We start from the raw sequence: 26,068 nt of genomic DNA, 5'->3' as shown, positions 1-26,068 counted from the left end.
CAACTGCCACTTTCAATATTTCTGAAGACTGAATTAAGTATAACTGGATAGCAAAGTGCAATGTAAGAAGCAGATAAAGTGAGAGACAAACGAGTACAGCACAAACTTTAGAAAACGTCGATACACTCCGGTAATCCTAACCAACGAAACCATCAGTTGATTTTTTACAAAGTTTGTTACATACAATGGAGTTGTCTACACAGCAAAAGGAGTAGATAACTCCTAACATACATAAAAAGCACAAGCCTGAAATTAAAAATCCCGACCCAATGGCAATTCATGCGAAGACGAGCAGACGCCTACCTACAGAGCATGAAACGAGTCAAATGTACCAAGCGTGCATGGAAACTTATAAAACAGTGTAACAAGGCTTGCAGTGCTATGTGAGATTCGTCAACCTACTTATCTGAAAAATTGTGGAAAATTTTAATAAAACATTCAAAAACTTATTTTATTAAAATTTTTTTCTTTCTAAAATTATTAAAACTTGAATTACGAGACAGGCTATTCAGTGTTTCTATCAGCAAATATTCTTTGGGCAGCATGGTAATGATGCAATAACAAGAAATAGTTTGATCAACCAGTTTGATCAAATCTGCTTCCTTTTAGGGCATCATTAGTCTTCTGCAAGTTATGGGAACTTTGTCTTACAAGATAAATATGTTTATAAATAAATTATGTCTCAAACTTGGTAATCTGGGAGAGCCAAAAATATTTGTGACTTTCGCGCTAATTTATAATAAGGATATTATGACTGGCAATGTATGACTAACATCTGTTACAACGAATAGGCTAACATATATATACTTCTAGGAATCATATGAGATATTGGATGGATTTACAGCACTTATTAGCAACATATTTTCTGGATCTTTTCATTATGTTTTGCAACCACAGATTGTAGCCTAAAGCTATGGAGTAATCCTTTTTCCAGGGGAGAAAACCGCTAGGCATTTTAATCACAAAAAGAAAGAAACAGATAAGGTACTTTCTATGTAAGACGAGCACTGCAGGAAAGCTGGATGTCAATGGAAGACACGGTTAGAGGGACTAGAAGGAACCTGATTTACAATATTAATAAGCAAGTTAAACACAAGCATACTATACCACAGGTGGTTTTTCGTCTGCTGACAACAGAGAGAGGAAGTGTATAAGTTGAAAGATATAGCGTGATATATTTGTTGTTAATAACAAGAACAAACAAAGCATACAGAAAGTAAACAAAAAATGTGTTTGGAGAAAATTCCAGAAAAAGGAATGATTCAAGCATTGATTTAAACTTAAGTACAATAACACTACTATGATAAAATAGAGTCTCCAATAATGCATCGAAAATAAACATATCTCGCGAATCACAACATGAAATAATGTAGAAGTAACCTAATCTAATGTAATACATGTAGAACGCTATAATCCTTTGATGTACAATTGCCTAGTAAACACAAATGGGCCTGAGAATTCGAATGAATTGATGAGATCAAGAGCGATGGGTACCTGGTTTTATCTCTTTCCCAAAGACAATGTCAAGGCCGAGGCCAGTGAATACAAATGCAGTGCCGATCCACTGCCTGTACAGCAGTGTATGTCCAAAGACTATTACAGAAGCGAGTATAGTGAAGAATTTCCTAGTTGTAGTAGCTATGGAGCAGGGTAGAGGTCCATAGGTGGATACCATCAAAAATATAAAATGCTACAACATAAGGTGTGACTAGGTTAGAACTTCAGCTGGCAACTAACGCTCAACACTTAACTTAATATATACAAATCTCAGTGTTTGTCTGTTGATCTGTCTGTCCTGTGTCCAGTTATAGGGATAGAGTTTTAGCAATGAAAAATGCACTTTGCACGGGATTTGAACTCATCACCTCCAGTTCTGGAGGAGGGTGAGCTATTCCATTGAGCCACAAGCGCTACTTGCAGTCCAATGGACTAATCGTGTTCATAGTTATTACATCATGATTAAAAATTACATTACTACATACTTACCGACATGACTTGATTAAAAAAAAGTTTTTCTGTTTTTCTTTGCAGCTAGATCTTGCTGTGGAGGAAAAGTTAGAAAGATTGATTCAACTTGACATTGAAGTTGTGTGCTCCCTTATGTCAAGCATAAGTGGTGAAAAAAAAGGAAAATGATACACACCAACAATACCGGTTACTGAACAGCCATTAAATTAGGAAATCAAATTTTTGTTCATTTTGAAAGGCCAAAGAGATAAATTTGGGAAGACCTTAAAACGGATAAGGTTATTATTTACATGAATTTTACACTTGGTTTAATGTAACATACCTATAATGTCGACGCATTCGTATCAGATGATTTAAACTGTGGCGTGCCTACTGTACTGAAGTTTGATGAAATGAGCTCTAAGCTATGATTTTTGGAAGCTACAGCTGATGTACGTGTTCTATCCTACAATTTGGTGCTTCACAAAAAATTCACACTATATAGCATAGCACATAGCAGTACTGTGGAGGTAGCCAGTATTTTTTATGTACTGTACATGAGTGCTAAGGCTGGCTCATCAATTTTGCTGTCAAACATTTCCAGCAAGGTTGTAAAATTTATGACCAACTAGAGATAGTATGTTATGATATCAGTGAATAGTAATTCTGTTCACAGTCACGCAGTGAGTTGATATATTCAAATTTTAATGAAAAAAGGTGTATTGAAAATATTGATATAGATCATAATTATCAACAAACATCTGTAATCAAAGCAACTGGGAAAAACTTTTAGCTAAAGTGATATACAATTTAGAGTACCATTTGAATATTCAAAGAGGACAGAACTCCATCTTGATAACTCCATAACTTGCTAACCCACAACATTTGAGATTATTAGCTATTATGCAATCTTATAAAACCAAATGATGATTTGATGTCTAATACAGTAAAACCTGTTCATATGGTAATGTTCTTCCAATCAATTTAGACCGCTCAATTTAGAGCTTAACTCAATTGGCATAATGAAATTGTTAGCCACCATCAAATATTGAACAAAAAACGCCTCAAACAAGAGTAAACAACAAAAGATAAATGATAAATATTGGGCAGAAGTTGACAGTAAATGCTAGCAGATGGCAGATGGCAAGTGCTAGACACCCATGTACATGTACAAGTGAATGACAGACAGAAACACGTGGAAACAATTCACAACCAAAAGAGACACGTAAGGTTACCAACCTGGCCAAGGGCACTTGACAGACCAAATATAATTATGCCAGTAAGTACATGCGGATTTCTACTAGCGAAGAGAATAAAGTCGTACGCCTCGCCCATGGAGAGCGCTATGGCAAGCCAGAGGAGGGACCATAAGTTCATGTTGAGCATCATATCGTATGACTTGGTCGTGTGACCTTGTCGCATTTTGGATTGCAGAACTCCAGTCGCTCCATCACATAGAAGCGACACTATCTGTGAATGTACAATCAGACTTCGGGTGACGAGCGTAGCATGGAATTCTCCATTAATAAGCTAACAGCTCAAGTGGTCCTGCACTAAGAACATAGTTTTAAGACCGGCAAGAAGTTTATAACGATGAATGATGAGAATTAGATGTCACCTCATTTCTGCATGGATAACTCTCATCTGAATAACAGCCCTCTTTTTTATGCAAATACAGGTATGAACACAGATTGTACATAAGTAAATGATATTTACATATCATGAAATAATTAATATTAACTGTTTTAACTCAAAATTTAAATATTCATGTAAATGAAATACTATATATATATATATCTACAATATTTATTACAAATATACAATCATATTTATTTAGATATGTCATATTTTAATGTAAATATTAAGTTAATATATTTACATGTAATTAACTAGAATGGACATAAACCACAACCGCTATCCAACTAACAACCTCAATACTCCCTTATTATCCCGACTACACCCTTATATACTTTAATATTCCGACTCCTGCTGTATATACTTTAATATTCCGACTCCTGCTGTATATACTTTAATATCCCGACTCCTGCTGTATATACTTTAATATTCCGACTCCTGCTGTATATACTTTAATATTCCGACTCCTGCTGTATATACTTTAATATTCCGACTCCTGCCGTATATACTTTAATATTCCGACTCCTGCCGTATATACTTTAATATTCCGACTCCTGCTGTATATACTTTAATATTCCGACTCCTGCTGTATATACTTTAATATTCCGACTCCTGTCGTATATACTTTAAAATTCTGACTCCTGCCGTATATACTTTAATATCTCGACTCCTGCCGTATTTACGATATAAAGAACAAAATGAACCAGATCGTATGGATACTGACAGACACAGAATATAATTAAATTTTGAAGTAGTGCTTCGTAAAAGCTACCTTTACGCGACCTTGACTGAGTTGCACCCTGCTACTTCTGTTGACAAGACCTGTGGTAGTACGGAACAACTACAGTACATTCTCTAAGTTATCTGTATGAATACTATCTTAATGAAACCACAAGGCGATATTGAACATACAGATCCAGATAAATTACCAGATAATGGTACCCTGCAAGAACATAAGTGATGGTAAAATGATACCTTTGTATTCTGATGAACTAGTATGATTGGCAGCTGCACGGTGATTAAACAAAGGTCAATTTAGAATGTTCTTTAATTGATTCCTTCCTCTTCAAAACCCCAACATTATTAGATAATGAAAATCAGCTATTGCAGTGAAACAGAACGATTTCTATTAGTATATTATTACTGTTGGAATTGAGTAAATAGTAACAATTCAAACAGCATCTGTAGTGTGCTCACTCCGGCTTTGGCATGCATACAAGCGTGAGAAACCATATCCATTTACAAAATACTCACTTTAAGAAAGTCATATAAACAAAGAAATACCAATTGTTAGTATATAGTGCCATCCTGCCAACCCATCAAAAACATATAACACATAAAATAGCATTAACTTCCACTTTTTCTTAGTTTTCTCACTATTCTTCCCACTTTTTGGCCAGCTATAAAGCTCCCCACCACATGCCAAGTTATTCATATATTTGAAATGATTGAGCTAGTCTAGTGATTTTGTACATGTTTTCTAACTGTGATGCAACTGAGGCCAACTAAGATTTGATGTTATCAACTTACTTTTAACATATGTTATTGTAGCTGACCTATATAAAATAGCAACGGCCCATCCAAGTTTAACAAATGTTGTGTTAGTTGACCTATATAAAATAGCGACGGCACACCCAAGACAACAAAACATGGAACTGAGTACTAATTTTACAGGTACTTAAGATTAACATTGTGAATGGCCTGCTGAGGTCTTGCATTTTGTACCGCGAAATCTAATGTTGTGATGTGCCAAGTATAGACAATCAAATTGATGAACACTAAGGTTGTTAACATTAAGCACACAAAGTATGTTGAAATAAAATCCCTTAAGGTTCATAGTAAACAACAAAGAGACAGCAATTACACTATTCTAGGCTCCTACTATGTCAGCAGCATATCTGTGGTCTGCTAAATAAAGACCCCATATGAGGTCTAGGGAAGAGGAGTCAACTTACCAATAAGATCTCCCCAATACCAAAAGTGTGATCAGTGTCAACGCCCTTCTCAGGCACTTTTGAGTCTTTGTATATAAACAAGGCAACTCCAGCTGTTATGAGTAAAACGAAGAAGTACTTGGCAAGGGGGTATCTTTTTGAGGCAAACAAGACCCCCATTACCATGACAGGTATGGGCTTGGCAGACTTCCCTAGCACCTGTTAAACAATGACAGGCTGCGAGTGAGCCGATGATGTAAGGTTAAAGATCACAAGGCCAATTTGCTTGGGTTCCATGTTTTACTGATGCACAAAATCGTGACTCAAATGCACCAAGATGAGAACTTAGAGTTATAGCTGCTACAAGTATAATTTATATTGTCTGCTGTGACAAGGGGGTCCAACCAAAATAATTTACTTTATCAAAAGCTCTACCATTATTGTCAATAGTTGTAAACTGGGTAAATGTACCGAAGCAGTAACTGGTTTTCAAACCATCAACAATTCTTATACAACCAATGCAGTATAGGATTGATATAACTAGACGGTGCTAGAGATATGTTTTGACAACGGCAGCAACAAATAAGGTGAAAACAGGTTCTTGCTCATGCAGAAGGCAGAGGTGAAGGGCTGTTGATAAAATGTAAAGTGAAAATGCACTTCAGAAATGAAGATACTTAGGTCTCATGAAAGGGGTGGGTTGGCTGGTGGACACGGCAACAAGTTTTATACTACAGTTGTAAGTAAGCTGTACTGTGTTATGCTGCCAAAAAGGATTTGGGCAGCTTGTTTACATTCATAAAGTTTAAGAATAATGCTTTTACATTAACATGGATTAACTATGTAAACATAGTTAATCCACCACACTAATGGCGATCATAGAAAATAGTCTATAAACAGAATATAAATATGTTAGTAATTTAAGTGGTAGCTTTTAATTTTAGAAACTCCGCTACAATCACTATTTATTTACAGTGACTATTTATTAGAGAAGTTGAATATCTCCATTTGTAGTCTTTAGAATTCTTGGAGTTATGATCCCATTCCAGCACCATACAACTAATCACATCACCTGATACTTGCTTAAACCCAAGTCTCAGACACCACCAGTTGATATTTAGCGACTGTCTCATATATGCAGCGAATACAACTTGAGAGATTGTTTGCCCTACTAATAGAATTGCAAACAATTTTTATATTTTCCTGATAGTTAAAATTATGGTGTAGGCTATGTATTAATTCGGTTCCAGACAGACAGCAATCAATAATTCACCAAGTAACTATAGCAGATAGCGCAGCAAGAAGATAAAATCATCAAAGCATGTGTTAAACCGCTTTGTAATGCAAATTCACAAAAATGTACCAAAAGCGAGAAACTGGGGAATATGGAGGAGGGGTCAACCACACACCTGGGTGGGGTAAGAAACCCACTGCAAAGATTTATTACTGGCTAGCATAGCTCCAAGGTACGACATGGAGCAGAGAGCATATAGCTTGGCTGTCGTAGTGTCTGTCTCATCTCGACCTCCCTTTACTCTTTTCACTACAAAGCAAATGTAAGTACAGCTGATGAATCTGATGGCCACAAGTAGCCCGGTAATATAACACAAATAAGTAACCAGCTAACAAGGTAGGAAAGGGTGGAACACTTAATTGGAATGTTAGGCTACACCTCTTTTGCCAATAGAGTGAAGTCCACTAAGGACATAATCAATGACGCAGAACGAAGGTTGATGAACAATTGGAGATTTCCTGAATCCACCATGCCCCAGACTATTCAAAGTTCAACAATCAAAATTGAAGAGCCGAAATTCGTGGTGCGAAGCTAGCTAGCTTAACTTACCAATTGCAGCAAAAATGCAGTTGATAATGCATTGCAGAAAGACAAGCGAAAGACTGAATGTGAAGAACTCTTTAGAACCATCTTCGCGGACATACTCTCCTTTGGTACTGCAATTGGAAGCATAACTCAGTAAATAGTTGATAACTTATGCATTCATTATAAAGCGAGGATACTTATCAACTACATTCACAAGGCTTTGGAATCAAACAAGACTGACTAGAAATATTTCTGCAAAACCGTAAAATTGATTGACCGGAAGTAAAAAAAGATTATTTTAACACAATATAAATTTGGGTCAAGCAGAATTCATACTGGACAGTTTCTTTCAGTACAATATATTATAGTTCAATGCAAATAGAGAATAAAATGTATTGTAAAACCTCTATTCGAATGCCATATCACTCTTTGGCAGTCTATTAAAGGTGAAGTTCAAACAGACGTTTTACGGGATGCGTTCACACTGCTGCTGATTGATCATCACCACCACCATTTGCCGCGAAGTCTTAATAGCAGCTGCCAAACATTTGGAATTTGTTTACAAATTTTTATGAATTTATGGCTCACATCTTTTTGTTTGATTTCGTTATTGTCTGCAACTACCAAAATAAAATTTATTTTTAAATCGCGTGTTTTCTGAAACAAATGACTAAATATTTCGATTTACCTTGTAGTAGACAAATCAATTTAAACTAGTTTCTACATGTTTCGAGTTAATCTAGCCTCTAATCACTTATTTAGATTTTTTAATTAGCAAAAAAAACAAAAGTTATTATGCAGCATTAAGTATAAGCCTACAATCACTGAGTCAAATAGAGAAGTTATTATCTTGGCGGCGTCTGAAATTCCTTACAAACAAATCAACGCCTATTCCCTTGTGATACAATGAATTATATGCTGATATAACGCTGACGATTTAAAATTTTGTTCTTCATTTATATTAAACCATATGCTGCTATGCTTGTTTTTAAAACTTACCGATGTAGCCTACAGTTGTTGATACAAAGTTAGTCCAAATTGGAAAATTTTAGAATGTTCTAAATCACAGTCGCTAGTTAATTGCTCTAGTTGCTTCACTATGCTCCTATATCCTACATAATGTCCCTGTATTGTCTGTATTACAGTAAATGGGAAGCCTTGATTCACAGCCAGATTTTGACACAGTAAAGCAACCAGGGGTATATATATATATATATATATATATATATATATATATTAAAATTTAAAAAGTAAAAGTAACCAAAACCAGAAGATAAATTGGTATATATGCGTATAACTACAATTATAATCAAGTAATTTTGCTACACCAACAAATAGATGCCTCAAACTTATAATAAAAGTAGATGCACATACACAAAAACAAGCTATGCTCGATCTCAAAGACACAGAGTTCCAATCACTCTACAAACAAACAAGTCACTCTTCCACAATAGCTTTTTACCAAAGACAATACGAGACCTTAAATTGCAGACCTCTATGTAACATTAATTCATAGATTCTAATTATGAAACCAATTACTGGAACATTGTTTTACAAAGAAAAAAAAATCCATTTGAGTCTAATTGAGGCACGCCCCTTACATCCCTAGGTGGTTTAGCGTGAAGAATCCTACGAGGTAATACGAGGTAATGCTGTTTCTCCCAGTTAGTGATTCGCTACTTGAAACCAATTTTAATTTCTGAAAACGCATCGAACAAAATAAATATTTTTATTTACCTAACACCATGAACATTATGTTAAAAATGTAATACATTAAAAAACTAACAACAACATGAAACTCGGTCAACGACATAGCTCAGACAGACCGTAGAGAAGACACTTACATTTTTTCTTGAAGAATTCCATAGAAAAAGTAACAGATAAATATGCCTGCTGCATAAAAAAGGAATGTGGCTTTTTCTAACATTCCTTACGGAACACCAATTCAATAATGATAAAACCGAGAACAGAACAATTCAAGTTTTACGCATGCACATGAACACCTATTACGCTAATAATTGGGGACAGCCCTATGTTCCGCAGGCCCTATGTTCCGCAAGGCCCTATGTTCCGCAAATCGCTACGGCTCAATCAGTAAATTTATTGCTGTCTAGACGTTGCGGACGTAAAAGTGACTGATGATTCGTCTCAGCACATTAGCTCTGCCGATGTTTCTCACGCAAGAATACAATAAACAAGTTTATGTAGGAATGCGTACTGTATAAGTTGTCCAAGCGATTGTATTATAATTAAATTAAAAAAAACTAAAGCCTGTTTTCTGATTATTTGATTTTGTAAATATAATCAAAAAACGTATATTACTCGCTGATTGTTAATGAAATCATCAAAGCATATCTTCCTCACTGAATAATAACATCTATAAAATCATGGAGGCCTATGCTCCTCATTCAATATTGCGCAGTATACTCGCAAGGGCTGATGTTCATCACATAATATTTTGCAATGCACTCAGTAAGGTATATGTTTCTCACTCAAAAATATTACAAATATAATTCTATATTTGTAATTATTTTATTTAACATAATGTGATTAAATTAATAATTACAATATATTCTGTATTGTCTTGTATATAAACTCTGCATATAAGTCTTGCCGTGAAGCAATTTCTGTTTGCTGCCAGTATGATTTTATTTTGCTACTTGTAATTACCATCTCTACATAACCGTTTCGTTATTTACATCTGACAATCTCACCTACAGATGGGGAGTTTCCTTTTCATGAAATATAATTGAAGATATTTATTTTTGCCTGCAAATAGAAGCGCAAATAATATTATATTTGATATTAATAATATTTCAATGAAGATTAACTAATACAAATATAATCATGAAGACCTATATTTCTCACTCGATAATAATATAAATATAATGATTGAAGCCTAAGTTTCTCACACAGTAATAGTATAAAAATCATCATGAGGACCATGTTTCTCACTCAATTATTTTATAAAAATAACCATGATGGCCTATATTTCCATTTCATATTGCGCAATATAGTCAAAGGGCCTCACTCGATATTGTACAATACACTCGCTTCGGCCTATGTTCCTCGCTTCGTATTGCGCAATATAATCAAGGGGCCTATGTTCCTCTCTTCATAATGAGCATATTATACTCCCTTGGGTCTATGTTCCTCACTCGAGATTGCGCAATATAATTAAAGGGCCTATGTTCCTCACTTCATAATGAGCATATTTTACTTGCATGGGTCTATGTTCTTCACTTGAGATTGCGCAATATACTCAAAGGGCCTATGTTCCTCACATCATAATGAGCATATTTTAGTTGCTTGTGTCTATGTTCCTCACTTGAGATTGCGCAATATACTCAAAGGGCCTATGTTTCTCACATCATAATGAGCATATTTTACTTGCTTGGGTCTGTTCCTCATTTGAGATTGCGCAATATACACAAAGGGCCTATATTCCTCACATCATAATGAGCATACTTTACTTGCTTGGGCCTATGCTCCTCACTTGAGATTGCGCAATATACACAAAGGGCCTATATTCCTCACATCATAATGAGCATACTTTACTTGCTTGAGCCTATGCTCCTCACTTGAGATTGCGCAATATACACAAAGGGCCTATATTCCTCACATCATAATGAGCATAAATTATTTTACTTGCTTGGGACTATGTTCCTCACTTGAGATTGCGCAATATATTCAAAGGGCCTATATTCCTCACATCATAATGAGCATATTTTACTTGCTTGGGTCTATGTTCTTCACTTGAGATTGCGCAATATACACAAAGGGCCTATATTCCTCACATCATAATGAGCATATTTTACTTGCTTGGGCCTATGCTCCTCACTTGAGATTGCGCAATATACACAAAGGGCCTATATTCCTCACATCATAACGAGCATATTTTACTTGCTTGGGCCTATGCTCCTCACTTGAGATTGCGCAATATACACAAAGGGCCTATATTCCTCACATCATAATGAGCATATTTTACTTGCTTGGGTCTATGTTCCTCACTTGAGATTGCGCAATATACACAAAGGGCCTATATTCCTCACATCATAATGAGCATACTTTACTTGCTTGGGCCTATGTTCCTCACTTGAGATTGCGCAATATACACAAAGGGCCTATATTCCTCACATCATAATGAGCATATTTTACTTGCTTGGGCCTATGTTCCTCACTTGAGATTGCGCAATATACACAAAGGGCCTATATTCCTCACATCATAATGAGCATATTTTACTTGCTCGGGTCTATGTTCCTCACTTGAGATTGCACAATATACTCAAAGGGCCTATGTTCCTTACTTAATAGGTATTTCAAAAAAGCAGCAACAGAACCAAGTACATGTAGTTATATCTAGCAACTAAATGATGACATTGTCTAGTAATTTATTTAGTGGAAACTGGTAAAATATCCTCATGTGACATTAGTGCCATAAATTGCAACAAGTGCTTGTTAAAAAAGTTTCTACATCTCCTCTTTCTACTTTACATGTTCTACTCTTCACATGCCTAATTTAAATAAAAGAAATGAGCTAATCGATGTAATAATATATTATGTAACTATAATAATAAAATGTGTTTTAAACATCTACCATAAACAAACCAGCCAAGTAACTAACGGATTATTTGGATATTATATAGCCGATATATTTAGGATTTTATCTTGTTCTAGCAATTTCATCTGAGAGCCCCAACAGGTATGAACTATTTTTTAATAAATAATTTTACATACAAAAAGTGTTCTCTGACAATCAACTGAATCGATAAATACAATATACAATAGATTTTTATGAAGTGACTGCGGGTAATTTTAAATTATTTCATTCACAGCATATTTTATCGCTCGCCAATAGCTAGTTATTGTTCGCTTTCCCTGCTCCAGCTGTTTCTTGAGTTTTTGGATTCGTTCTTCTAACTTCTGCCACCTTTTGCGCCTGCGAACTATCAGTTTCCCTGAAATGAAAATTATTGCATATAAATAAAAATGCATTTGAAAAGCGTTTAGGGTATATATATATATATATATATATGGTTTGCCAAAGAAGGTAGATTATAATGATCATTCCTATATTTTTTCGTAAAAAGACAAACCTTTTTCAGCAGCTGCGGCTCGTTGTTTATACAACACTTCTTCATCTTTTAGACATGAAATGAGAAGCCATATCGAAGGGTGCTTCCTTCCAACGACGTCATTGAAATGGCTGTTCCAGGCTAGGCATAAAAGACAAACACTGCTGAATAAACTCGTAGTATGATTAAGCTATACGAATGATCTTTTTTAATCCAAAATTTCGGATAAAAATTGCATACAGCTTTTATTTTTTTTGTGGAAGCTTATTTCTGATTTACAGCAGATTGCTGTATGCTCACGAGCCTTTTAGGATCTTAGCCTAAATACTGGGGACTGCACATTCGCACTGTCGTCTACGTAATGTTTGATATGCACATATGCAGTAAAATACTTAAATACTTACTTACAAATAAAACTTTGTCTTTTGTAACTTCTAATCAGAATATTGAGCATATCTGTAGCTGTGATATGTGTGAAATATGTCTATCTCAACATTGAAATATTGCAATATCTCCTCTATATGACAGCTATTATTCCATTCAGAAGATTGTGTAACAGATCTACATACGTTTTTATTAGTGTTCATTTCTTAAGACATTCATTTACATAATAACTGCACTAAATCCACCATTACACCTGGACACGATCTTGTAAAGCACAAAGTTGCCATCTGCGTCAATTTTAACCTTCTTTGTCTGACCATTGTGCCTGCAACAAAATTGTAATAGTATTACTTATTATTTGTGTCCTTTTTGTATCTTGTGCTTGGCTCATTATACAGTATTATTAGTGACTATTATGCTACCAACACTATATAAAGGAATGCTGACGTTTTATTAAGAGTGTGATCATTGTTAGCCTTGTTAGCCTGTCAGTACTCATGATAGTTTTGCTAATAAATGCTTATAAGACCCAACACTCTCTCTCTCTCTCAAGAAATCTTTAGGAGTTAAAAGCCACCTTAGAGCAGCGTATCGCGCTGTTACATATGCCATATTTTATAGTTATGATAAAATAGACTGGACATCATTGGACAACTATTACTGCTGACAATGGATTTTTATTAGAGGTCATAGTTGCTTTTGATATACTAAAGGAAACTAAAATGCTACAGATAGCCATTTCGGGTGCGTGTGCCGGTTTAGCCACTTCCAGAGCATTTCATTCAAGTTCATGAGCCGGTATTTGGGCATAGCGTAGTAGCGTTACTCATCAATCTATATTTAGAGATTGCCTGCAAACATTTGGTTTGTCAAACAGGTGGGTCTAATGAAAAAATTCTTAGTAATCTTTGTTCAAGGTTCAACATCCGGCCAGTTGATGATTACGATTTGTAGATTAGTATTAATAGACACCCATAGGAAGTACGAGCAGTCTAAATGTTGGACTTGGAGTGGAGTGATGATGAGGAAATCACAGCAATTACAGAAGAAGAATTTCTAGATCAGGGTCCTGGTGATTTTGGGATCTTACGGACTTTGACTGGGAATTAGATTTAGCTACAACTTTAGCAGATCACTTGTGAAAATTATTGCCAAATCACGTTTTGCTAACTACCACTCAAAGACCCTGTACTAGGAGTAGGGCAATTCTACTTCATTGTATTCTATACAAAGGACAATGTTTTAATTGCTGATTAGTGTTTCAACATTTATGCGTTTAAATGCCCTTAGTAGTTGAATATATTGGTGAAACACGAGTTTTATTCAAACCGCAATTTCGTGCTACTTTTTCATATTAAAATTTTTTTTTAACAACAATAGCATCAGAAGATGCAAAAATTTTTCTCAGTTTTGCAAAAATTTATGTGTTCTATATGAAAATTTGAGTGCTTTTATGGTTAAAATGAGATTTCATGGATCCATGTCCTAATCTGTAGATCATCTTGATTTAATTGTACCTGAACGCAAAATTGGACTATGTAGTTGTACATGGTAGCTAGCCTTACAACTTGGCCTTATGAACGACCCTATCCTTCGTTTTTTTGTGACGTCATTCTATCGTTGTCGGCCATCCTTATAGACAACTTTTATCGTTAAAAACACCAAGCTTCTGCAATGGATTTTTGAAAACGGTTATTTTGTTTGCAATTTTTTATTATAGTGTCAAAACAACCCAAAAAATACTATTAAATAAGAGAATGACAATCGTTTTCTACAAATATGGCGGCGTTTTCGTGAACAAGCGCGTGTGCAAACAGGGTGATGACGTCAAAACAACGATGGATAGCATAGGCTCTACCATGAGTGTTTTAAAACAATCTTCATATATGTGAAATTGTTAAAATAAACTGGATATTCGCGTGTTAAGAAGACTTCCACATTAACCAAATTATTTGCAACAGAAAGATAAACGCCAGATGCATATAAACATGCAAAAAATGCGTAATGATCTGCAGGGCAGAGTTTGTATTTCTCAAAATGTAATTTGGAGCCAATTTATAACACTTCACTCTCATTTGTTTCTCAAGGCTATCAACTTTAGCCCTAGAACTCAATTAATTGTATACATAAATTAATTGGTAAATGTTTCTACATCTAATAGGCATTGTGACTCACAAAATGTCATTGGTTGCGTCATTAAAGTTGATTTGGTTGGACAAGCCACACATAATTGCTTATGCTGTTAGTCTTTTAAATACTCTAGCCGAATGAATTGTTTGCAGGTTGGCGGAGTGTGACGTGATGCTGATTGATGAAATCAGCATCACGTCGGTCCACACTTTATTGTCATTATCTGCCATAATGCCAGATATTAAAAGAAATTCCTTGCCTCTAGGAGGAGTGCAGCGCATATTTGTTGGTGACCTCTTTCCTCTGGCTCCAGTTGCCAATCTGATCAATGGAGACATTGGCGAGCCTATATATAAGCATGTAAACATTTCTGCTTATATTCCTCAGAAAGCGAATTTAGTTGAGGTAGCATACAACTACTGACCACATCATAATATAACCCAGTATTCTGCACTAAACTTCAATACAGTCAAACCTCAGCACTTACAGTAAATTCTTTCCAATATTCAGCTTTTTTCAAAATTCTTGTTGAAGCAAATGTTCTTACGAGAAGACATTGTTATTTGTTCAATTATTTTTTGAGCAAAAACCTCATGTAATTGGAATGCTGTTGCAAATAGTAAGAACAAGGGATATGATGTTAGCCAATGCTGTTAGAGAGACAAGTGATGGTTCAGTTTCGGCAGAAACCATGGAATTCTTGAAGCCCAAATGCAGACCTCTTCCATGTTCCGATCGAGACAAGACCGTTTTGTATGCGCGTAATTTTGATGCATGGGCTCATAATATTGCTTGTGTGAACCGATGGTCTGGGAAAATTTCAAAATATCTGGCTAAAGACTCAGGCTCTAAGGAAATACTACGCAGAAGCCCTGCTCATGAGGTGTGGCTACCGTATTTGAATACCACAAAGTTAATAGTTGGTCTGCAGCTTTTAGCAGCGAAATTTTTGATTGTTTTATTCTAAGCAGCATTTTATTATTCAGTATTGCTTACATAATATGTTACGTAATATACTACATAATATTACTTATGTAATATACTTACATAATATTACTTACATAATATATTTCTCTGTTTAATTGTTGTTCTGCTGCATTGCTTGAAGTGAGTTATCTTGCTTGTTGCTCAAAGTTTTTTGTTTACAATAGAAATATTTAGCTCAAATACATAAAAACTACCAATGAAACAGTGTCCTGTCTCCATGCATATGGACAAAACAAAACAATGCAAAACAACCTCCGAACCAAACCTATGTTGGTTCGGCCATCGTGTGACCACGACTTTATGGTACCCCGTGACTCAGTTGTTTAGCTTTTTTAGTTTATAATCACATTGCTTTGTTCGTAGTTTCAACCCCTCACGTCACATGACTAGCGGCTGCAGGTCACAGTTGCCTCTGTCATTAGCGTTTGCACTGACAGTCCACAAAGCCCAAGGAATTACGCTTGATATTATTGAAGTATGCTGCAACAATATGTTCAAGCCTGGACAATTGGCCGTAGCTCTAGAACTGCAAACGGGCTATGCATCCGGAACTTCCATCCTGAGCACATTGTACAATCCTCTGCAGAAAATTTGAGCCAGCTATCTAGCATGAGCTCTAAAAGCATAGTGGATGACTGTAAATGCTGCAACATGGTCATCTCTTCTTTTGCTTCATTGATCACTTATGACTCATTGGATGCCCTGGAAGAGTCTGACAGTTTGCTATCAAACCGCTCGAATGAGGAAATGGATGCAGTATAAAGTAAATGGGGGTAATTTTAAATTATTCAATTCACAGCATATTTTATTGCCCGCCAGTAGCTATTTATTGTTCGTTTTCCCTGCTCCAGCTGTCTCTTGAGCTTTTGAATCTGTTCCTCTAACTTCTGTTATTTTTTCCGCCTGCGAACTATCAGTTTCCCTGAAATGAAAGTTATTGCATATAAATAAAAATGCATTTAAAAAGCATTTTGGGGTTTGTTATCAGCTCCACTATTCATATATATGAATAGTGGAATATATGAACACCTTTGTAAATTTGCCTAATTAAATGAGATTATCCCCCCTTATCAAGCTTTAACTTGGCTGATTATTATCCTATTGAATTCAAACTTGCTGTGTGCTTGTGGTTTGTGATAGTAATGAGTTTTAAAATATTTTCTTAGCTTACATTCCTCAATGTTATCCATTGTTGTAGCTTGGTAAATTCTATGCCTATAAGAAATTCTATTTGACGCATACATATATACATGTATATATATACATGTATATATATATATATATATATATATATATATATATATATATATATATATATATATATATATATATATACATGTATGCGTCAAATAGAATTTCTTATAGGCATAGATTTTACCAAGCTACAACAATGGATAACATTGAGAAATGTAAGTTAAGAAAATATTTTAAAACTCATTACTATCACAAACCACAAGCACACAGCACGTTTGAATTCAATAGGATAATAATCAGCCAAGTTAAAGCTTGATAAGGGGGGATAATCTCATTTAATTAAGGCGATTTACAAAGGTGTCTGGAGGGCATTGAATTTGGAACTCAATTTTAAGCATTTTACAATCTGAAACACAAACTTTTGATGGTTTTAATAAAATTTGCATATGTTAATTGGTATGAAACATGAGAAGAATGTGTGACTTTGTTGAAACCACAGGTTGACCTTGACTTCTACTTTTGCAGTATTTCTACAAAGAGCTTAATCTTGTATGGCTTCTAGATGCTGACCCGATGAATCGACAGAGAAGATGAGACTTGTTTTGGATAGCTGAGGCCTGGAGAATTTCAGAAATATTAACAGAAACAATGGCAAATTATATGTTAATAGTGATAATTGTTTTTGAATAGTGGCTAAAATAGCATTTTCGGTCATTCTTGTTCGGAGTTATCTCCCACATTATTCATCCGAAAAATTTCAAACCTATTTGTTTGTGTAAATATTGAAATTGTGTGTAGACAAATAAAAATCTAGACCTCTAACTTGTATATTCTTGAATTTATATGAGTCTAAAGTAAGCTAGATGTGACTTGCCCTCAAACTCAGGCGACAAATAGTCAAAGTTCAAATCTTCATAGCACCTGAACCGATGACCCTAGATGATAAAAATTTGGGATTTGAGCGTTTTTCAATATAAGCAACAACATATTAAAAAATCATCAAAATCTGAGACTATGAGGTTTTTTTCAGTTACACTTGGTAAATTCTATGCCTATAAGTAATTAAGTATTAACCATAAATTGTGTCATAGAGCAATTATTGCTCTATGACACAATTTATACTCACTCAGCAATACAAATTAATCATTATGTCACACAAAGTCTGCCAAAGAAAGTAGATTACAATGATAGTTCCCATATTCAGCAGCTGCTGCGGCTTGTTGTTTATACAATACTTCTTCGTCTTCTAAACATGAAATGAGAAGCTATATCGAAGGGTGCTTTTTCCAACCATGCATTGAAATGACTGTTCCAGGCTAGGCATTAAGGAAAAACACTTTGCTGAATAAGCTTATAATATGATTAAGCTATACGAATTATCTTTTTCAACCCAAAATTTTGGATGAAAATCGCATACAGTTTTTATTTTAACCTTGTGGAAACTTGTTTCTGATTTACAGCAGATTGCTGTTAGCTCACTAGCCTTTTAGGATCTTAGCCTAAATACTGACGACTGCGCATTTGCACTGTTGTCTACATAAAATTTTATATGCACATATGCAGTAAAATATTTAAAAAAAAAAATTTTTTAAATATGAAAATCAATTCTTATCCATATAGCTCGTGTTCATACTATCCATAGTTACTAATTAACAAAATCTTGATGGCACGAGCAATGTGGATAAATAAAAAACAATTGTTCATGGTTGTTGAAGACGAAAGACTTTCCAGCAAAAGCCGTTATTATTGAAACCCTTTCATAAATAGCAAATAGCAAATAAGCCAAATAGCAAATTTAATGGCGACGAAGCATGCATTTGTCTACGGATTCACAAACACTCATATTAATGATAGTTCAGCATATAAATGTTAAAGCTATTTCACAGAAGTACCAGTATCAAATATCAGCGAAGATACCATATATATTTCTACTGAACATGCTTAGTACATCACTTTCAATCATAATATGGCAGGTGCTAATGTTATGCTGAACTACTACCGATCGGTTTTAAGTTTAACAAGTAATATATTCGGAAAACATTAGGCGAAATATTCCAACTGTAAATTCTAAATAGACTATAGATATGCACTGTTTGTTTTTTTACTACCTCCTGAGCAGCCCACACCCAATTGAGAACAGGCAATGCTTAACTTTTGTTTTAGCATGTGATCCATTCACAAACAATATCATAAGTGAGTCAACCAAAACCTCGTTTAAAACATGCCGATGAACTCTATTTATCATATCGAATAAAAAACTTTTGAAAGCTATATTTTTTTTCGGATAGCAACAATCGTTACAGTTATAGTGCTTCTAAAATATTCTGGAATAGCGGGGTGAACTTATACATGAGTAATACTTATAATAATACAATTTTTGCCTTAAAAATGCCTATCCACTTGTAAAGAATTGCCATTTATACTAATGTAAGCGTTCATTTCATATATTTTTGTAAGATTCTATTAACCAAATACTCTATGTAGAGCTAATCTTCCAGGCATAGAACTGCATTGATTACTATAGCATTAAACAACTTCTACTGTAGTTTGCTTATTAATCAGTAAAATACTTTCCACTCTTGATTTGATCGTTAGTCCTATCACCACCATTTTTCGATAACCAGGTGCATTAACTTTTAAATAACTTTTTAATGCGCACAATTGCTGATCAGCTTTTGTTCAAATGTTTATCATGTCAAATAATATTCAAATGAAATTAATAAAATTGTATAACAACAAAAATCTACCTTACAATAATCATATTAATTTAATACAACTTACTCAATGCCCCGATCACGTGATGTGGCGAAAAAGATCCTATACTTGAGAGTGTTTGTACGATCTCTAGTACATTACAATCTTTATTGTATGCCAATTTCAAACCAAAAGCTGCAACCTTTCAAGAAATACTTTGGGTGGTGTGGAAATAGCACCCACATACTTCTACATTGGGTTCTGCTGCTTTTATTGCTTCGTGCAGACTGATCTCAAAGTCGCAAACAACCTCAAAGGCACTGAATTCTTCAGTGCCGTTGACTACCTTGAGCATCTACAAATGTATACAGTAAAGCCTTAATGCTTTATTATTTTTACTTGCCTTTTTATTTTAATTTGCAAAAAGAGAATGTTTTGAAAAACTCGACCTCATGTAATGTCATTACTTTGTGTGTTGAGACAAACACTTACTAAAAATTTCATGGTATGTTAAAGATATTGTACATAGCGGTGATGATAAACCTTATCAAAGTAAAAACATTATTTTAAGAACTTAAACTTCTGACTTAAATTATTAAGTCAGACAATCAAACGGAGCAAATGTTTACGACTTCATGTATATAAATGTGGCTGCAATAAGACACTTTTCTGACATACCCTCCAATAGCCTTAATTTTTATGAACACAAATAATAATGTCACAACATAACTTATGCTCAACTGCTGCTGGGCACAAGGAAAACTAAAAAAGTGAATAACAATTCTCAGGTTGATAAGCTGGCAGTTGTCAGTCCTGAATTAGTGCCCATATTCCCCCATAAGCCTGATTTATTCTGCTGGCTACGTGTTCAGTGGGATGATCAGTATAGGTGCTTTTATAAAAACACCATAGGCATAAGAAAACGGCTATCTACAGCCATCTCCTTTCTCGGTGGTCCCTGATGGTCAGACTCAGAGTTACAGAGCCTGAGTGAGTATGAGTTGGCTGAAACATACGACATATTTATTGTTGCTGCGAGCATAACCTTCTGATGTGAAATATGATCTTTCAGCTTTATGAACACCACCCAGGGAGCCTGCATAAGCAAAGTTGAATTAGAGTAGAATGACAAACAGGACTCCCTGAATAACCTACATTTATAATAGGCCTAACATCACATAAGCATAGGCCCCAAACATACTTGCTGGTAGTTGTAAGATAAACTGCACCTCTTTGGTCAGTTGCAAATTTTTCCAAAGCTGCTTAAAATGCGCTGTTGCTGGCTTGGTAGCAAGTAAACACAAATACATTATACATCGCTAAATTCAAAATCTCATCACTACTTGGAATACCTCATCACGCTATGGTTAGAATGCAATAAGATTGAATTTCCTGAACGTTCCCAAACCCAAGTTCCCAAAAGTTATTGATTAACTTGAGCATCATAAGGTTTCACCACAGGTTTTTGTATTCTAAAAGGAAAGAGTGTAAATGTATTACTCCAAAATTTGAGTCTTGAGGTCATTTATAAAGGCATTTTTTGTATAATGCCAGAAAAAAGGTTTTTTTTTTGTATACAGTATACATAACTGAATTGTCAGTTTCAGCATGGCTCACCCCAGTGAGCAACAGCGAGTTGTTTTACGCGAGAACAAGCAAGAAAAATCCGACTGGGCAGAGCCAAACATAGGGTCACACACATAGGCAATTTTTTTTTACTTTTTTGTGATCATAATTTTCTGTCAATTAGTGAGTAAACATGTTCAGACATACAGAAACAAGAAAGTTTTTATAATGAAATAATCTCTCATGATGATATGGGGTATGCAAGTAGATTTTTCTGGTATGGTGTGTGACGGGCGGCACAATAGGTCATCTTTCTTAAAATTTTGCTATTCATTCTGAAATAAATTTTGCTTTTCTTTTATAATCAATACAAAAGTAGATTTTTAGCTTAGGTGTTTTTTCCTAACAAATGCAACTTTTTTTTACCATTCGCGTGAGCAAAGAATAGCTTGTTCCGCGTGTCACAATTTTAGTGCATTTAGTTGCAGCCTGTTCTTCCTAAGCTATCTGAGGTAAAAATCTTTTAACTATAAAACGAGATTTGGCGAGAATTGGCGAGTTTGACCAGCCAAACTTGCTAATTAGCTGAAAATATAGCTAGTTTCGGTTTTATGGGCACATGGAAGTATTTGTGACACGCCGAACAATTTTAATAATATGACGATGTCTGCCTTTGTTTGAGATTTCATTTTGATACCTTGCATGGGAAAACATCGCTGGATATTCCAAGGCAAAAAAGCCAGTTTCTTTGAGAGAAATAAAAAATTAGAATTAATTTACGATGTTTCGAACTCAAAACATGGAGTTGGTCAATATTACCCTACTGATACAAACACTTGGCGTGATGCCCGTCAAATTGTGAGGTAATCTTTGAACTGAATGTGCGTTTTTAATGTATGATTACAAAAATCACATCGCATGGCGAAGGTGTAATAGATGGTATTGAGGAAAAGCATCAAACAACAGGTGCTAATGGCAGTGTACCGGAAAAAAGTATGTCGTAAACTCTGCAGTCATTTGCGAAAGCTGCAACAACAATAACTTCCAAATCAGCGAAACCAATAAAGATATTCTCTATCTCAAAAGATAAGATTACTGAAACTGCGCAAATGTGCAAAGAACCCTGGTACATGGTGCCTTTAATTCATGGCATTTGATCGTGCCATCACATTGCAATTAAAAAATAGTTATGTTGCTCTGATTGATTGATCCCACCTGGCAGCCAATTCCACACACACAGAGCAGCGAACCTAATCAAGAAGTTACCACAAGAGATACTTCACAAACATTAATGGAGTTTTCACCACAAATGCTGGTCGCATTGGCCTATGACTCTGAAGTCAACACGGGAGAAATTCTCATTGCAAAGGCCAATGAAAGTAGCTGAACTATAAAGTACATGCACAGTGCACGCAAGAAGTTCATGCAGCCAAACCCCAACGACAAAAGAACCACCCAGATGAACTTTCCTCTTAAAGTATCTCCAGTTATTGCACCAGGGGTAACTATCAGGTCACTGTGGTACTTTTTACTAAAAAATGAGAAAATGATAACGGCAGAATATGACGATTTTAAGAAAAAATTGTTTACTGCATAAAAGTCTCACAATCTTTGAATCGTATGTGTCTTATAATTCACGGTTAAATAAAATAAGTATAATATATACTAATTTTAAATTATTAGTTGGTTGACCACTTGTATATGGGTAGATGTTGTGACTCCAAATCATGACAATTTGTTGTCTAAATACTACAAAACGTAGAGAAATTCTGGATTTTTCGTAGTGTTATTTTTGTCCCACGCGTCACAGTACCGCGCGTCACAGTTCCGCGCGTCACAGGTGGTAGTCTTCTTTCAAACCTCACAGAATCATTAAACTTGGTCCTAAAAAACAAAACAGTACATATTTTTAGTAGAAGGGTAGTAGAGATATGAGCTTGCTGAACAATAATTTCATGTGTCAAAAACTTCAGAAGATTTTTGCAATTGATCACAAATCAGTTTTTGATGTCAAATTATGGTTATCACACCAGGTTTGATATTTAATAATTTTTCAATCCATTACATGACAAGGATGAAACCTCATTCAGTGATAGTTGGTGCCAAGTGCTGCCTAAAGCAGCATAAATGATAGCAAAAGTTCACATCTAGGCTGTAAAGTATGCGAGGGAGCATTCCAATGTGCTGCGCCTCACAATCATGCCAAAAATGGCCGTGTCTGACTTTATGAGATCTTAAGAGCTTTATATGATCTAGCAAGACTAGCATGCAATATCAAGGAAAAACCTCGGCCATATGACTATTCATGATATAACAGAATGAAGAACACAGATCCTACTGATTGTATTTATATCAGGATTGAGTGACTAACATAGCCTCTTTGAGCATGTTCCGCATTACCAATTGAGGATTATAAGCCCAAGCAATCGAGTGAGAAACCTAGGCCCAAGGGAGTATATTGCCCAATATGAAGTGAGGAATATAGGCCCTTTGAGTATATTGCGCAATCTTGAGTGAGGAACATAGACCCAAGTGAGTATAACATGCTCATTATGAAGTGAGGAGTATAGGCCCTTTGATTATATTGCGCAATCTTGAGTGAGGAACATAGACCCAAGCAAATGAAATATGCTCATTATGAAGTGAGGAATATAGGCCCTTTAATTATATTGCCCAATTTCGAGTGAGGAACATAGACCCAAGGGATTATAATATGCTCATTATGAAGTGAGGAGTATAGGCCCTTTGAGTATATTGCGCAATCTTGAGTGAGAAGCATAGACCCAAGCAAGTGTAGTATGCTCGTTATGGAGTTAGGAATTTAGGCCCTAGTGAATACCTATATCGTAATATCTCGAGTGAGGAATATAGGCTCAAGCGAGTACGTTATACAATATCGAGTGAGGAACATAAGCCCTCATGATTATAATTATATTATAATTGAGTGAGGGACATAGGCCCTCATTATTATATTTATAATAAAATAGAGTGAGAAACAGAGACCTTCATGATTATATTTATATTATAATAGAATGAGGGACATATTATATTTATAATATAAATAACTATATATAGTTATGAGTGAGTAACTATACGTAACTAGTAATAATATAACTAATTTGGGTAATAAAATATTAAAAATATAATATTGTTATAGTTATAATAAAATAGAGTGAGGAACATAGTCTTTCATTATTGTATTTATATTATAATTGAGCGAGGAACATAGGCCTTCATTATTATATTTATAACATGATAGAGTGAGGAACAGAGACCCTCATGATTACATTTATAATATAATAAAATGAAGAACATATTATTTTATAATATACATAACTATATACAGCTGATAATATAAATAATTTAACTAATAAAATATATATAATACAACATTGTTACATTTATAATAAAATAGAGTGACGAACAAAAACTTTCATGATTATGTTTATATTATAATAAAATGAGAAACATATTATGTTTATAATGTACGTAACTATACATAGCTAATAATATAAATAATTTAACTAATAAAATATTTATAATATAACATAATTATATTTATAATAAAGTATAGTGAGGAACATAGGCCTTTCACGGTTTTTATTTTTATGCTAATAGAATGAAGGACACAGGCCATCAGGGTTATCTTTATAACAGAGTGTAGACCATAGGCCATCACGATTATATTTATAATATATTAGGGTGATGAACATAGGCCCTCATGATTATATTTATAATATAATAGAGTTAAGAATATAGGCCCTTATTACTATATTTATAATATAATCGAATGAGGAACTTTGGCCCTAATGATTTTATTTATAACATAGTTGAGTGAGGAGTATAAACCTCATGATTATATTTATACAGTATTATAATTGAGTGAGGAACATAGCCTCATGATTATGTTTATTTACTATATCATTTAGTGTAGAGCATCGGTTTTCTTGGCATACAATATCATATGGTGGAACATTACGCCTAGAAGAAAAATTGTATAATATTACAGAGTACGTAACATAGGCTTACATGATTATGTTAATATTGTTATGGAGTGAGATATATAGAGTTTATGGCTTTTATAATTAGAAATGTAGGCTTACATGAACGCTTGTCTATAATTAAATAACAAAATGAAGTAGCCTTTGAATTTATCTATATTACTTTAAAATAAAAATGACTGAAAAAGATGGTTTTTTTGCGTATTCTAATTGGATAATTCGTGTATTATCACTACTAATTTTTAGTGAACGTTCATTCGTCAGATCTTTTTATTTTCTCTCAAGTTCAGCAGAGCGGTTTGTATTTTCCCAACGGCGTGATTTCACAACGACGGTTTTAATTTAAACAGCAATAATTGCATTTGCTTTAGAAGTTGTCTGTCCTTTTCAGAAATTTTATCCGATTTTGCGGAAAAGTGCGGAACATAGGGCCTTGCGGAACATAGGGCGTGCGGAACATAGACCTGTCACCTAATAATTTATTGATGTGGCGTTCGTTGGACGGTTGGTGAGGAAAAGCGAAAATCTTGCATTTGAACAAGCGTGTGCGGGTCGTCTTTGAACTGCGAACCATCATTAGATTTTAGAGTACGCTAACGTGTGATATGCAGCTAATGTCAAGGTTTAAATACTACCTTGTCGGTATGCCAAGGTTATCAACATTGATCTCTCAAAGTATGTATTTGGTTTATAACGAAAATA

At 34.7% G+C, this 26,068-nt stretch overlaps 1 protein-coding gene across 2 annotated transcripts; it reads right to left on the bottom strand.

Moving 5' to 3' along the window:
- Positions 1 to 41: 41 nt before the first annotated feature.
- LOC137388187 (solute carrier family 35 member B1-like) lies at positions 42 to 25,869 on the bottom strand. 2 transcript variants are annotated; one of them, XM_068074692.1, is made up of 8 exons: positions 25,838 to 25,869; positions 9,180 to 9,346; positions 7,360 to 7,466; positions 6,926 to 7,059; positions 5,538 to 5,735; positions 3,187 to 3,417; positions 1,495 to 1,690; positions 42 to 1,124 (listed from the first exon to the last, which is right to left on the bottom strand). In XM_068074692.1, the coding sequence occupies exons 2-8, from the start codon at positions 9,260 to 9,262 to the stop codon at positions 1,102 to 1,104; spliced, it is 972 nt and encodes a 323-aa protein (XP_067930793.1). In that variant the 5' UTR covers positions 9,263 to 9,346; positions 25,838 to 25,869; the 3' UTR covers positions 42 to 1,101. The 2 variants fall into 2 exon arrangements, with proteins under 2 accessions (XP_067930793.1, XP_067930792.1); XM_068074691.1 differs by having other exon boundaries at positions 42 to 1,127; positions 25,838 to 25,868.
- Between the last annotated feature and the right edge of the window lie 199 nt (positions 25,870 to 26,068).

This window comes from Watersipora subatra, chromosome 2, assembly GCF_963576615.1.
Source record: "Watersipora subatra chromosome 2, tzWatSuba1.1, whole genome shotgun sequence".
NCBI lineage: Eukaryota > Metazoa > Bryozoa > Gymnolaemata > Cheilostomatida > Watersiporidae > Watersipora > Watersipora subatra.
This window is presented reverse-complemented; position numbering and strand designations above follow the sequence as displayed.